The sequence below is a fragment of the Columba livia genome, chromosome 24, assembly GCF_036013475.1.
Source record: "Columba livia isolate bColLiv1 breed racing homer chromosome 24, bColLiv1.pat.W.v2, whole genome shotgun sequence".
In the NCBI taxonomy this organism is placed as follows: domain Eukaryota; kingdom Metazoa; phylum Chordata; class Aves; order Columbiformes; family Columbidae; genus Columba; species Columba livia.
Window position 1 is genome coordinate 361,469 of NC_088625.1, and position 15,721 is coordinate 377,189.

The following is a 15,721-nucleotide window of genomic DNA, read 5'->3' on the forward strand; positions in this document are numbered from 1 at the left end:
CAGTTTCAGCACTTGGCACGGTGGGAAGCAGTAAAACGTCCTGACCCGTCCTGCGCCGGCCTGCGTCCCCCTCCCCACCAGTGTCACCATTTCCCACCCACCATCGTCCCACAGACCGGCTCACGGTGACTGTCACGGGGGCGAGGGGCTGCGGGGAGGGGGCTCCGAAGGCACCAACGGTAGCCCAGGAAGGAGGAGGAAGATGGGAAATGGGTGATTTCCCGCGGCCGGTCGGGCTGGCGGCACCAACACCCCAATTTTGGCACAATGGCCCCACCAGTACCTGGCAACATCTATTCCCCAGCACAGGGGATTAACGAAAATTTGGGATTATATATCCCTAACAGGCGGTAGTTGGTGAGAAGGTGGCGGGAGGGGGGGTGGAAATATGGATTAAAAAAAAAAATTGCCAAGTAAATTTATGCACTGTCGTCGCTTTACTACCTAATTAATTCAGTAATTTCAAAAACAATTTTATTTATGTTCCATTTACCACATCAAAAGTGCAAAGAAAAAAGCACCAAACCACACTGATGCTAAAATAATACCTCGGGCAGCTATTTTTAATCGGAAGAAGAAGAGCCACGCCGGTTGCGCAGCAGCTCCGCGGCAGAGCCGCGGCGCGGAGCGGAGCCGCCGGCCGCCAGCGCCCGCCCGGCTGCCGAAAACAGCGCTTGTCAAAAACACAAATCCATAATGGCCCGAGGCTCCTCTCCAATCTATTTTCTGCTCAGCTGGTTTTAAATGAAGTTATTATGAGTCATTAAAACACCCGCAAGCCTGTGGAAGTCAGCCAATTACAATTTTAAATTTAGCCTGTTCTCTACCCCATTCTCTTGTTTTCTTCTTTTTGCCCACATCAAGCTGCTTTTTGATTTTTATTATTGCCGTTATTATTATTATCGCTATTTCCCTTCTCCGCTGCTTCACCCGAGCGGAAGAGACAGTCGTGAAAATCTCTGTGCTGAAAACACATCACAGAGACCAAGAAAGGCCGAAACGCCGGAGCCGCAGAGCTCGGGGCGAGCGAGGCAAACGCCTTCGCCCCCTCGCCTCCCGAAGTGCCACCGAAAGGCCACAACCCAGCACAAGATAAAACGGCTGAGGGGGGACCACGGGGCCTCCTCCCGCCGGGAGAGGGGACGGGGGACCGGGCGGGTTGGGGTGACGCGGCCGAGCCCACGAGCACCGTCTCGGCATCGGGGCAGGTGCTCCGGCTGCAGCTCCCGGGCGCCCGCGGCGGTTTGGGGCAGGACCGGGGGACGGAGCGGGGCCGGGGGGCATTTTTGCATTGACAAAACATAAAACGACGCAGATTTTTAGCTGGGGAGCAGGAAAGGGCAGGTTCTGATGCCCCCCGGCCCCCGCTGCTCCTCGGCAGCGCCAGCGCAGCCCCGCGCTCTGCACAGCCCATAAAACTCCGAGCAGCCTCCAGACACTCCCGCAATCGTCCTCCATCAAAACACTTTGTCTTGCATACAGAGATGCGGCGGGCGCCGCGCGGAATACCAAATCAGGCCGTGACGGTGCGGGAGGCGGCTCCTTGGCAACCGGGGGGGCTCGCAGCCGCCGCGCGACAGGAAACAAAATCTGTCAGGCCTGTTGGGCAAATGATAAACATTAGCGGCATTAAAAAAACCCACAAAAGCCGTGCAAATGGCTGGCGAGCGCGCGGGGAGGGGCGGCGGGGATGGCGCTGCGGCCCCCTTCCCCCGCCCGGGGTGGGGGTCCCAGCGGCAGCACCTCGGGGGAAGTTTGGGAAGTTTCCCCAGCAGCGCGGGCGGGGGGACACGCGTTTCGGGGGGAGCACCCACAGCGCTGCACCTCGGTGCCCCGGGGAGCGCTGCGGCGCGGGGGGTCCGGCACCCCCAGAACCGAGGGGCGGCCGGGGAACGATAAACACGTTTCACCAGGTGAGGGAGGGGGAGCGGCTGGCTCTGCCCCAGCAGCCGGCCGGGCACCCGGCCAAAACAGGAGCTCACAGGCAAACCATGTTCCTCTGCTCCGGGCTCTCGAGGCAGAGAGGATGGGGGGGGCGAGAGAAATGTATTTTTCATCAGCCAGTGTATAATTTATAAACAGCATTAAACAGTTTTTGTTTTCTTTCTTCCTCTCCCCCGTGTGCGCGGCTTGGCCGGCACTCAAGCCTGCATTAATTTCTGCTGTGGGTACAGTGTGTTCTTGGATGCACATCTGCGGATGATCATAAACGCGGGAACGCTGGCAGAACATCCAGACCTGCCGGCAGGCGCTGACATCACCCGGCACCGGGCGCGGGACGCCGGCCAGCCGGCCGGGGGGGCCGGGACGCAGGGACCGCGGGGTCCGCGCGCCCCCGCGCCGCCCCACCTGCGCCCCAGCCCCCCAGCACGATCCACCCCAGCACCGACCAGCCCCTCGTCCTTCCAAACAGGCAGTTTGGCAACCACCGGGTCACAAGCAAGCGTGGCCACCAAAACCGGCCCCGGCAAAGATGCCCGCGTAGGGTGGCACTGGGACTGGTGTACCCGGTCACATCCACGGCCCTTCTTAACCACCCACCGAGGGGCTGCGCCCCCCTTGCTGCCCCCAGCGATTCCTCTTTCTGGGACGGGGCAGCTCCTCGTACCGTCCTCACGGGGTTCTGGGAGCGCGTCTGCGGGGCGGCACGTAGGGAACGGCTTTATGTGGCATTAAAGGCTTTATGGCATTTACGCTTTACATCGCAGCGTAAACACGCAGCTGCGTGCTCACCTTGTGGCTTCGAGGCCGAGGGGACACGGCTGAGGGGACATCGCAACCCCCTAGGACTGGGCCCCAGTTTGTTCCTTAGTGTAAAAGCTCCTTTAGCACCAGCTCCCTCCCAAAGCCGTGCGGATGGGGGTGGTTGTGATGCCAACCTCCGCTGACCCTGCGAGCGCTGCCTCTGGCATCGGGGGCAGCCGCAGGACGGGGCGCCGGGGCACCGTCCCAGCCCGGCGCTCTGCTCCCCGCTGAACACACCGTCCAGAGCCGCCGTGCCGAGAACAGCCCCGCGTCCTGCCGGGGGAGCCAGGGGAGAGGTGCAAAGGTCTCCGCTTTAATAAATACCAGCGCTGGAATGCGCGGCGGCTGTTTGTGAGCACTGGGCAGAGCTCCCCGCCCCCGGCTCGAGAAAATAAATTACAAAATAATAATTAATCTGCGCGATGACGGGCTTGGCGCAGCAACCACTGTACATACTGTACCCGCACGGCTGGACACCCGCCAGGGCCGGGCCGCGAGCCAGAGCGACCGTAACAAACACGAGCCGCGCCAGGACCGGGGGACAAACAGCATCGGGGGGGACGAACAGCATTTCTGGGGGGGACAAACAGCATCTGAGGGGACAAACAGCATCGGGGGGGACAAACAGCATTTCTGGGGGGGACAAACAGCATTGCGGGGGACAAACAGCATCGGGGAGATGAACAGCATTTCTTGGGGGTACAAACAGCATTTCTGGGGGGGACAAACAGCATTTCTGGGGACGGGTATCCAAGCACCGGGGGAACCTGCACCCCAGTGCCAGGCAAAACGGGGCGGGGTGGGGGGGAAGAAATACAAAAATAGAGGGAAAAAAGAGAAAAATCTCTAAAATACAATGAAGTTCCTGGCAAAGCGACCTGCAAGCAGACAGAGCTCTGGGCAGCACCGGCCGTCCCGGCTGGTTTGTGCCAACGGAGGGCGCAGGGACGCGTTGGGTCCGGCCGCGACTGTCCCGTTACACGCCGCGGAGGGGCTGCCAGGACCACCAGCCCCGCGGCCCGGCCGGGCACAGGCTGCCCAGCAGCGCGGCGCCCCAGCCCTTCCTATCCATTTAATTAAAGGGCCTGCATCATGCGGACCTGCTCGTTAGATTCATTAGGCAGAGAATGCCTAATTCCGCAGCGGCTTCGCTAACGAAGCTGCCGTGGGCGCCCGTGCGCGAGGACCGCGGGGCAGGGACGCGCGGGAGGTGACACTCGTGCCGAGAGCGGGGCCGGGCAGCGAGCGGCTGCACCGTACGTACGCCCAGCCCGTTATTCCGAGCTGCCAGCCCAGAAAATATTTCCCCAATTAAGGATCTGAAAATGAACTCCAAACCAGAAAATTTAAATATATCAGATTACCGGGGACCGGAGAACAAGTTTGCAACGCGCCGCCCTGGGAAGGTACAGCAGCTCCGCATGTGTCTCCTCTGGATGAGATGCGTGAGCCAGGTGGCTGCAGCACCCCTGGGTGGGCACTGAGAGCATCCCCCCCATCCCCCCCATCCCCAACCCACCTGAGTGAGCCAGTAAGTGCATTCGCAGCCGCAAGCTGTCCAGGAACCGCTTCCCGCACAGCTCACATCCGTACGTCTTCATCCCGCTGTGCAGCTTCCTGGGGAGAACAGAGAGGGGTCAGTGCTGCCGCGGGGGGACAGGGCCCCCGAACCCCGCCGGGACACCGCCCGCTGTCCCCACACCCCGCGCATCCCCCCAAACCGGCACTGGTTCCGTGTGGCACCCCAGGACTGACGAGGTGACCCTCTCATGTTTGATGTTTGGTATCATTACTAACGTTAATAAACCAAATCAATCTGAACTCTAGAGCTAATGCAAAGTACGTGTTGGCAAACTTCTTCCCCGTGCACAAGCGCTTTGGAACAGGGCACTGTACTCCAGAAAAAAATACATTAAAGATGTTTGTGTGTGTTTCTAACCAAATCCCAATTTCCATCCAAATTCAGCGCGACACAAAGCACAAGCAAAGAACCAAAGCGCCAGCTCGCAAACAGGAAACGCGCCGTTCACCATTTCCTGGCAGCACGCGGCACCAACGCAGCTACGCCTGGGCAGCCGCGCACAACCGCCCGCTGCGGCGGCACAGCCGCGTCACCGGCCCCGCGCCACGCCAGGGCTGAGCATCCCGCATCCCCCGCGGGCTGAGCATCCCGCATCCCCCGAGGGCTGAGCATCCCGCATCCTGAGGGCTGAGCATCCCGCATCCCCCGAGGGCTGAGCATCCCGCATCCCCCACGGGCTGAGCATCCCGCATCCCCCGCGGGCTGAGCATCCCGCATCCCCCGAGGGCTGAGCATCCCGCATCCCACATCCCCCAAGGAATGAGCATCCCGGGGAGCAGGAGCGGGGTTCGGGTACCACTCACAGCACCTCCCCTGCTTTGCCATGGTGGGCAGCAGACGGTGACTGTGGCCACAGTGGCCAGATCCGCGTTATTTCCCTCTCTTTGCCACCAAGATGCTGATGCTCTGGCTCTGGGTACCAAGTGAACCTCACAGAGTGGAGCTCCCTGCCAAACACGATAACCCCAAACAGACGGTATTTGCACAGACCGGGGCACAAGTGTAGGACACACACCGTCCACCCCGCTCACGGCGCTGTCACTGCCACCCCCAGGCAGCCCCTCCCAAGTGGGTCTGTGCTCCACAGCAGCTCTGATAACCCCCCAAGCCACAAACAACCCCCTACCCGCCAGCCGTGCCCCGGGGAGCACGAGCCGCTCGCACCGAGGGCTCGCGCAGGAGCATGTGCGACGTTTCAGAATCGGATGCTGTAAACACAGAAGTATTTGTACGTGTTTGAGGAGCAACACGGCACATCGCCGTGTGCCGACCTCTGATCGCAGCCACCATTTATCATCGCGCTGCGACACCACGGGTGTATTTTTATTGCCTTGTTGCCAAAGACAAAACAGAAACGGTCTTGTCCGGGGCTCGACGCCGAACCACCTCCCTGCGCCGCTCCCGCGGGAGGGCTGGGACGGCTGCAGGGGCCGCTCGGCTCTGCGGCGGCTGGGCGGGGAGACCGAGCCGCGCCTGAGCTTTATTTCCAGACCCTGGGCTAAGTTCTACAGGCGTGAAGCTGTTGCTCCACGGAGCCCCGGCCGGAACATCCCTCGCCCCACGGCGCAGAGACCCATTCCCTTGCAAAGCAGCAGCCCCGCGTCCCATCCCGCATCCCGCCCCACATCCCACCCTCAGGGATGCAGAACGGCAGCGCTGGACCACAGGAGGGGACCCAGCGCCGCTTGGCAGCGAGCAAACGTGGTGGAGCAGAAAGGGAGCAGAGAGGAAAAGAGCAGAAGTTAGTTTCAACTTTGCTGTATAATGTAATTATTAATCAGTCTTGTCCTGAATTCACTGTGTCATGGCGGAGGATTAAGAGTCACGCACGAATTCAGGCCAAGAAGGTTTACGATCCAAAGGGTTTATCCGCCTGGCAAAAATAAATAAACCAGCAGACTCCTGACGGGCTTCTGCTGCCAAGGAGTCAGCATCAGAGCTGACAACCTCCTCGCTTTGCATTTTTAATTGGGGCCATGCCTGCCACCCTTCCCCGGCTCGGGCTGCTCTCGCTCCTGCACTCAGCGCTGGGTTTAAAGCACTTTGCTAGGGAACGCGCGGCGCTCCCCGTGCCAACGCGCGGCGCTCGCTCTCGAGGCCGGAACGCCTTGTCAGTGAAATGAAGTGCAATTCGTTAATTAGTCCAAGTAAAACTTGGATTTATTTTTTTTTAATTTAAAGCAAGTCTCAAGGAATACAGCAGAAACAAAAGGACAAGTTTCCTTTGTCTGCATCACCTACAGGAACCACAGCACAACCAGCACGGACCCCAAACGCAGGCACCGGCGCCTGCGCCCGCCCCGGCGCTGCCGTCCCCGTCCCGCCGCCTCCTCTCGTTTCAACGCGCCGCTGCTCAGCCACTAATTTATTTGCAATATCTCTACGACAAATTTCAGCGGCAACAAAAGTTTCCCATTCGGCGCCTGCTTATAGGACGATCTTATCGCTCACCATCTTGCACGGTCCCTTTCAACAAGGTCTTAAAGCGCTTTATCTGCTCGGTTTCCCGGTAGCAAAATATGATTGAAATGTTCTATTTCTGCTCGCCGGATTAAGGAGATGTTGCAAAACTGCACAAAAACCTGGCAGATGTAAGCAAGGTATTACGGCTGCTCGGGCTGTTAAGATCTGAGGGGAAAGATCAATATGTGCTTCTAAAGTTGTGCCTCTAGAAAGGGGGGAGAAGTTGAGGACATTGAAATACATCAGTTCTCAGCAACGCCACCCGAAGTTGAGCTCTAAAAGATAAACCACACTTTACTATTTCAATCTGATGCTGAAATGACCCTCTCTGCACTCCTTTTCTCCTCCACCAGCACCTCAGCCAAGGAGACGCTCGTGGGATGGGGAGCAGCGCAGGTTTGCCAGGCGGTGAGGATGATGAGGGGGTGAGGATGCTCGTGTGGGGGCACCCGGGGCCGGACCCACCGTGCGGTGACACCCCCACCCCCAGCGCCGGCTGGCCCCTCGCAAACCGCCGGTAATTAAAAAGGCCTGTAAAAGCCCTGCAAAAAGCACTTCAAAGGGACGGCGACTCCGGCAAGACCGCGCGGTGTAAAAATTATGAGTTTCCCCCCACAGGGAGCTGTGTGTGAAGAGCCCAGGACGGGCGGCAAACGCTGCTGCCCGCTCCTGGGGATGTGGGGGCTCCGTGGAGCATCCTGGGGGTCATGGGTGCTCTGTGGAGCATCCTGGGGGTTGTGGGTGCTCCGTGGAGCATCTCAGGGGATGCGGGAGCTCAGTGGAGCATCCCGGGGGATGCGGGAGGTCAATGGAGCGTCCCTGGGGCTGTGGGTGCTCTGTGGAGCATCCTGTGGGAGATCGGGGCTCCATGGAGCATCCCGGGGGACATGGGGGCTCCATGGAGCATCTCAGGGGATGCAGGAACTCAACAGAGCACCCCCGGGGCTGTGGGGGCTCCATGGAGCATCCCGGTGCCACGGGTACCAGTGCTGCACTGGTACCAAAGGCCACCGCGAGCACACCACGAGCCCCCCCTGCCACCGCGAGGCGGCTCCTGCTCTGCCACTCGAAAACCTGCAAACGCACCGTCCGCTCCTGCCGCGGCAGGCTCTGGCCGCCCCGGCGCCCCCCGGGGAGCGGAGCAGACCCGCTGCCCGCCCGCCGCACCAGACACATGGCTTGGGGCTGTTTGATTACTTTTAACTGTGTATTTTTCCCCCTCAAACAGAGTGAATACAATGGTTGGGAAATTTGACAGAAAACTATTCCGAGCCATTTATTGCCTTAATGCGCACCTTTGTCCAACAGGCAGTTTTGACAGGAGCGATAAATTCCAAATTTATGTCAACAGAGCATATGTTGAACACCTCATTTCTGAGCTAAAGCGGCATGCTGCCCCATAAATCACCCTTCTGTTTGAAATGAAAGTAGATTACGGGCCCGTGTTATTGAGCAGTTAGAGCCACAGCCGTATAAATCAGAACTTTTAACTCCAGGCGATCCGTTCTGCAATTAACTAAAGGGCACTTTGTCATCCCCGGCCCGGGCGCAGCGCGGGGGCCACCGGCTACCGGGGACGGCAGAGCCCTCGGTGCCGCGGGAAGCGCCGGGCAGCAGCTCCACCGGTACCTGTGGCAGCAAACCCGCGGCAAAGCCCGCAGCATCCTCGTGAATCCGTGCCCGTGCAACAGGTCGGGACCCTCATCCCGCAGCGTATTTGGGGCGTGTGGCCCCTCGCCCTCCCGCAGCACCCCTGGGGATCTATGTATTTATCCTTTGGGATGTATTTACTCATCCCTTCGGATGCCGCGGCGCACGCGGGTGGGGGCAGGTCGTGCCCGCTGGAGCAGCCGGCGCTATAAAAAGATTCAGACGCTAAGTATTTCCTTTCCCATAAAATATTCATTGCCGCACGCGAGAGCCGGGGAGCAGAAACCTCCAGCGGCCCCAACTTTGTGCCGCAGCAATAACAGCGTTTTATAGGAGCCTCCGGGTTTTATTTATCCAGGGCGGCTGCCGGCCGGCGCATCCCCGGGCACCGAACACCGGGCAGGCAAACCGGGCACCAGCATCACATCCCCGCTGAGACCACGCTGAACAATCACCCCAAACCCCGATCTCCTCCCTCGCCCCAGTAAATCGATACAAAAATCAATTCATGCCCTGCTGTATTTTCTCAAGATGGGCGGCGGTGCCAGGGCTTGTTTGCCACGGGTTCTCGCAGCTCGCCAAGGTTGGCGGGCAGCACGGCATCGGCAAACTGGCATCAGCAAACCGGCATCGGCAAACTGGCATCGGCAAACCGGCATCCCGCATCCACCGACTGGGCGAGTTCCCCCGACAGCGTGATTTACAACACGCGGGGACACGGGGCCGGGAGGACACTCGAGACGCTCACGCCGGCCTGGGGACCCGGCGCTGGGGACACTGGCACCATCACTGTGCCGCCCTCATCTCCCAACCCGGAGGATTAAAATAGCCGGGAGAGCTATTAAGGGCAGGGGGAAGGGGGAAGGGAGCCGAGACCTTCCTTTCGGTTTAATAAATCAAGAGGGGAAAAAACAAACAAACAACAAAACCAAAGTGCCCTCAAACCACAACGGCTCCTAGAATAAACAAATACAGAAATTCACCTTACGGGAGCTGGAAATAAAGAGTTTCCTGTTTCTGAAGTTAAAAAAAGGGGGGAGGGGAGGCCTATCGATAGAGCCCTCGAACCGCTCACCCGTACGATATGTTTATCGTGAGCCAATTCAGGGGCTCCAGCCAGAGGCTGTGCCGTGACATCCCCTCCGCGCAACGCCACCGCTCCCCCTCCAAAGAGCCGAGGAGCCGCGCCGTCCTGCTCCGCCGCTCGCCCGGCGCAAACCCGGCGCAAAGCGCCAGGAGCTCGCTCCCGAGGGTGTTCAGAGCCCGCCACCCGCACCGAACGCGGATGGACGGGCAGGACCTCGCCGAACCTCCCGCCTTCCCGAGCACGGCAAACCGGCAGCATAGAGATCATTATTTTTACTATGATTATTTTTTAATTTACTGCAATGGGGGACACCCCCACATCTCCGCTGTGCCCCCACTGACACCCGAGACCAGGGCAAAACACCCGAATTCTCACACGTGGAGCAGCGGGCTGGAGCGCGAGCACCAAGGGGTTAACGCGCGGCAGCGCAGCTGAGAATAACCGGCGCTAATTCGGCCGTCCAAAATCATCATCCCCATTCTTCGGGCATCTGGTGACAGTGACGCGGGGCCGGAGGGACGAGCGCTGGCTCGGGTGCGGTGACCCCGGCTGCGCCCGCCGCTGAGCAAACACGACACGGTGTCGGGGGCGGCACAGAGCACGGGGCTCGCGAAAATAGGAGGAAATTTCAACAAGAAAGCAAAGTGACCTTCGCGCCGAGCACATCTGCTGCAGCGGCAGCGTGACTGCTCCCATGCTTTGATTCCTAATTCAGAAATAATAAGCGGTTCGCACATTCCAAGTTTAAAAATACGTTCATCAGCTGGTTTCCGTGGCGGCACGTGTGCCGCGCGGCACCGGCGCGGGCTGCACTCCGGCCCTGCGAGCCCCAGGAGCGGGGACAGGGAGCCGGGCCCTGGGTGCTGGTCAAAGGAGGACTCCGAGACAGGAGTTCTAGGGCAGGGGCATTTTTGTTACATTTCCACCGTTTTCAGTGGCTCGAGCACGGGGACGGCGCTGGACACGCGGCACAGCCCGGGTGGAACCCACGGGGCGAGCCCAGAGCCTCCTCCCTGCGCTGAGCTTGGCGTTGGGCAGCACCCGCAGCTCCTTGGGGTCCCTCGGGCCCCCACCCTCACCCCGCTACAGGTGACCCTGGTGTCCCCTCCCCAGCACATCCCCGTTCCACCTCCTGCATGGAACCGTGGCCGGGAACGGGCACAAATTCCTGGCAAACGGCACCTTTCCCGAGAGCGGCCCCGATGCCGAGGAGTTTCATAAGGTAATCAAATATGCAAGAGATTCAACAAACTAATTTCAAGCACACACCTGGGGTCCTCTGATAATGTCGGTTGTGCCTGTACAGCGCAAGGATTAAAATTTCATAGAGTCATGATTTCATCAGCTGCTAAACTACAAAGGATTAATTAACAGCCGGGGAAGAGCTCACGGCTTGGAAATACAGTCTTAAGGAAAATATCTATCTCCGCTCTCCAGATGTCAGCGCGCGGGCGAATAAAGTGCTTTGATGAAAACACTTTCTTGGTATCAGCGGCTCCAAAACACGGTGTTTTTGCGGCAGGAATGAAGGATGCCCAGTTCAGCAGCGCGCCCTCCCGGGGGGCCGAGGCTGCGGGCTCCCGGGACGCGACCGCTGGGTGCACGACGGGGTTCTGCACCCTATTTTGGGGCTGGGCAGCGATGCCCCCGGCTCGGGCAGGAAGCGGGTCCCCTGTCCCCGGGAAGATGGGTGGGCAGCTGTCAGCGGGGCCAGCGCGGCTGCGATGGGGCACGGTGGCTGTCGGTGACGGATGTGCAGCCCGGCCGAGGTGCCGTGGACACACCGGGAACGCCGCGGGTTCCGGGAAAGCCGCTCCTGGCCCCCAGCACCACCGCCCTGCTGCTTCCCAGGACCGCCCGTGGCCAACAAACAACTCACTGTTTCCAGTCAGAAGCCAGGAGATGAACATGATGCACCTTGTCAAGGCAGCAAACTAATGCACGTGAAGCGCGCCGGGCTTTGCGGAGAGCCCAAAGCACCCGGGGCAGGGAGGTGGCAGCAAGAGGGACTGGAGGTGACATAGCCCGGGGACAGCGAGCCAGACCCTGCGTGGCCGGGTTTGCATATGGCATTGGCATCAATAACCAGAATCCCCACACTTCTCTCCCCCTGGAAACACCAGCGAGCCCCCGGGATGCTCCTGCGGTGGCAAAGACCCTGCGGGAACGTGGGGACAGGCGTCCCGGCAACGACCAGTGCGCTCAGCCCGGCTGGGCTGCAAACCGCCCTTTCCAGCCCAGGGCCCGCAGTGGAGACACGAAACGCTCATTTTATCAGCAGTTCCTGGGCAGGACTTGCTGCTGCTAAGGAGGGAGGCGTGAGCGGCGGGGGGAGCCCGTGGGACGAGTCCGTGGGAAGAGTCCGTGGGACGGAGCGGGGAGACGGGGCTGCGCCTGCAGCCACCACGCGCCATCCCACAGTGAAACCCCCCCTATGGAAAACATACATTGTGGGAAGGACAGTGGAAGCACGGGGTGTCCCTCACCGGGGGTGGGCACGAGACCCGCGACTTTCTCCCTCATTTTTTGGCTTTCTGCATCAGTTGGAACGCTGGTGCGTTGGCAGGAGGGGCGCCGCCCGGCACCGGCAGCCTCGCTCGCCCCGCACCGTGTTCTGCTGAAGAAATAAACAAACAGGTCCCGGGAGAGCCAAGCTGCGAGCGCTGGCCAGCCCAGACCGCTCCAGATCGCGGCGTTCCGGCACAGCGCAGCGCAGGCGGTGCTGAGCGCCGGAGCCCACGCCAGCCCTGCTCACCGGCACCATCGCCCCTCCGCAACGCGCACAACGGGGTCCATGCAAATCCGGGAGCTTTTAAATTATATCCTTAATGAAACCAAATAAAGGCAGTTAAAAGGCAATTTGCTCAATTGGTGCTAATATTTAGGCACAGCATGTGGAAAAGCAAGATCGCGGAATTTGGTTTTTCCGCGAGAAAACTTTGGGTCCCAGCTTTCCCGCGGGAGGGATGAGCGCCCGGAGAGGATTTATGTTACAGAAACGTCCCACGTTCATCCCAACAGCGGCGACTCCTCTGGCGAGGGGCGCAACTGCAACCCCAAATCCCCACGCTCCGGGGCCTCGTGCCCTGCGCAGGGACAGGGACACCGTGTCGCACCCGTGGCGCCGTAACGCTAACGAGTTCCTAGAGAAACACTATAACGAGTAATCTGGCATCCAGAAAAGCAATTTTAACGTCCCTCTCTCGGACGGGAAGCCGGTTTGTGACTGCAGAGGACCCAGCGAAGGAAACGCAGCCGCTCCGGTTCCCAAGGCGCGGCTCTGCCGGCAGGACCGCAGCGAACGCTCGGCCCCGGCTAAGCCCGGCTCTTGGCAAGGCCCCGCTTGCTGGGTTATGATGCTCGCGCATAAATTCGCTTTCAAAACAGGAGCCGCCGGTGAATGAGACCTCGATTTCTAATGGTTGGAAATATTTTGTACACTCTGCTGCTCCCTCTGTACCCTTTGTCGGGGCCGAGCTCTGCTGGCTAAAGCGGGCACCAAAAGACCATCTGTAGCTCCCGTCTTTACAGAGAACTTTAAATAGGGGGATGAATGAGCGCAGGAATTAATGAATGATAAAGCCGTATGGTCCCAGTCAGCCTCCTACGCCTGCATGCGGCATTCAAACCCTCCCAGCCTTCTGCCACAAAGAGAGGTTTCTAAGCTACAAAAAAAGGGGGAAAAAAAGGGGGGGGTGGTGTGCGTGCAGGTTTTTAACAACAAACCCAGCGCCTTGCCTCAAACTTCCCACCAGGTCTCCCTGCTCCGCTCTGGGAAAAGGCACGTGCAACACAGAAAAAACGGGGTTTTCCCCCAGAATGGGCTGCAAACCCCACTTTGATAGCGAGGGAAGGCCCAGAGAGAAGCCCCTCGGGAGAGAAGGTGCTGAGCAGACGCTCGCGGCACCACTGGTGAGATCCAGGGACCGGCAAGGGACGAGTCTGGGGAAAGGACACGGATGGAATCGCCGACTTCGCACCGGGGCTCCCGCCAGCCCCGGAACACCAACGGGGGAACCAGGATCGCAAAGCGTTCGGACTCCTGCCCAAGCACCTGGGCTGCCGCGGATCATTCCTCTCCAGAAGAGCCCGCGGGAGGCCGGCGCGGAGGCGAAGGAAGCGCAGGACGGGAACGCTGCCGTTATTTTAAGTGCCGTCATGTGTAAAGCATTAGCGTTTTTGAAATTGCATTCTCAAGTTAATTAAATGGACAATCTTTTATACATAAAAAGTGAAAGCAGGCAATTAAAAGCAAAGCAAAGAGAAAGCGCCGGTTTGGCGCTGGGCACTACCCCTCTGCGCCCCCTCCTCCCGAACCGAGCATCTGGGGGAACCGCTGGCCAGATGTGCTGCTGCAGCACCAGGTTTGCCAACAGGATCCAGCATCGCGAAACCCCGCGCTCGGGTGACGTGCCGAACCGTCCCGTGGGTCCCTCCGCTCACGATCGCCCCTGCCCAGGGAGGTTTACCGGCTTGCGATGGTGCGAAACCTGCAGTTATCTCTGCCGTAAAACACCGACCTTCGGTTTTAGGCAGGAGGTAAAGTTTGCTATCGATTGGGCCCGCCGTTATCTGTTTATAATTACTGTTATCTCCCAGTTAATCTCAGGAGAGGTCACCAGTTTCACAAAAATCTTGCAAGCCCCGTCTTTTACCTCCCAACTTCACATCTGGGCCAAAAGGTCAATCACAGCTGCTCACTCACCCACTCGAGATGTGGGGAAAACCGTCCGCTCCTGCGCCAAACCCGGGGGTCGCGGATGGGCGCCGACCCGCGCACGGGCAGAGCGCCTGAACCTTTGGGCGCCCGGACCTTTGGGCACCCAGGCTCACAGGTCAAGGGGAAGAGTTTTCTTGGTATCCACGGGGCTAGTCCCGGTCTATAAACTAAGCTGGGCTTAGCTGCTCACAGGGCGGCGGCTGGGATCTCCCCTACCAGCCTCCCCATGCTCCATATCTCCAAATACCACGGCTGGCGTTATTCCCCCGCGCCGGGCAGCGGTGCCGCGCCGGAGCTGAAATGGCCGGTGCCGGCGCGGCTCCGCAGGCAGGTGTCACAGACACGCAGGCACACGGCAAACATATCGATTTCCCCGGGCTTATCGCGCAGCAACCAGCGCTCAGTTACCAGGCCACTTTAATATGTAATTCAGCGCCTGGGGGGAGCGCGGGGCCGGGGGCGGCAGGAGGGTATACGGGGCCGGATGGGGACACTGGGGTGCAGGTTCGGGGGACACTGGGGTGCGGGTTCAGGGGACGCTGGGGTGCGGGTTCAGGGGACGCTCGGCGTCCCTCGCCTCAGCCCTGCTCAGTATTTTGCAACTATTAAAAAGCCCCTCGCTGCTGCGATGGAGTGTTTACACAGATGCTATTAATCTTCTTCTGCAACTGTTTACGCTATGAAAATATAGTCCCAGCTGCCTGTGCTCTCTGTCTCCTTAATTTAAATTCAGATGCTTAATTTCTGTCAAAGCAGAGCCCACCGAAAGCGCCGCCACCCGCTGCCGGCGCTCGAGCTGCCCGGCACCGAGAGGCTCGGGAGACCCGGCACAGGTTTGCTCTTCCAGAGCACAACACTTCAAACCCTCTCTCCACACAGCGCCTCTCCGCAGATCTTTTGGAATTTACAAGATAAATACTGGTAATTTGATTCTTATCTTCTTCAAATCCAATTCTGAGGCAATTCTGTGTAAAGGACACTAATTATAGCCCGCAGGGAAAGAAAAGGTAACCCATCAGCGAGGACGCGCTCGGAACGTTTAAAAGGGTACGGGACACCGAGAAGTTAAATAGATTTCAAATCTGCTCTTGCAAGAACGATAATTTGGTGGGTGAAATTGTTCTCCGCGCCGTCCCCGCTCCTGGCAGGTCCGTTTGGTGGCAACCGAACACAACCACCACGCCACCCTGCGCGGGCGTTACCGACCAACGAAGAGGCACAAGTTTGCACGCACGGGGGCTGCGATCAACAACCCGCGCTGAGCGCGGCCCAGCCGCTGCTCCCGAGCCCAAACACCGAGCCCTTCCAAGCACCTACGAGATAACGAACCCCCGGGACACGGACCCTGGACGCGGAGGGAGCCGGCGGAAGAATCCAAGGGCCCTGGCGACCCCAGGGCTGTGCAGCGAGAGGGGAAAAGCCCCAGCGCCTTTAAAAACAGCTCTTTTCCTTCTCCCCAACTTCGTGTATGCAA

General features: G+C 59.5%; 1 protein-coding gene and 1 long non-coding RNA gene across 5 annotated transcripts in view; both read right to left on the reverse strand.

Annotated features, from left to right (window-relative positions):
• Positions 1-15,721, reverse strand: part of ZBTB16 (zinc finger and BTB domain containing 16) — a 46,378-nt gene that overhangs the window by 20,398 nt on the left and 10,259 nt on the right. For all 4 annotated transcript variants that reach the window (XM_065040097.1, XM_065040094.1, XM_065040095.1 and 1 more), the window contains exon 3: positions 4,265-4,362. In XM_065040097.1, the coding sequence (XP_064896169.1) occupies positions 4,265-4,362 (98 nt within the window). The remainder of the gene's footprint in view (positions 1-4,264; positions 4,363-15,721) is intronic.
• Positions 415-4,256, reverse strand: LOC135576276 (uncharacterized). The gene is made up of 2 exons (XR_010467865.1): positions 2,734-4,256; positions 415-1,599 (listed from the first exon to the last, which is right to left on the reverse strand). It is a non-coding gene; the product is annotated as an uncharacterized LOC135576276 (long non-coding RNA).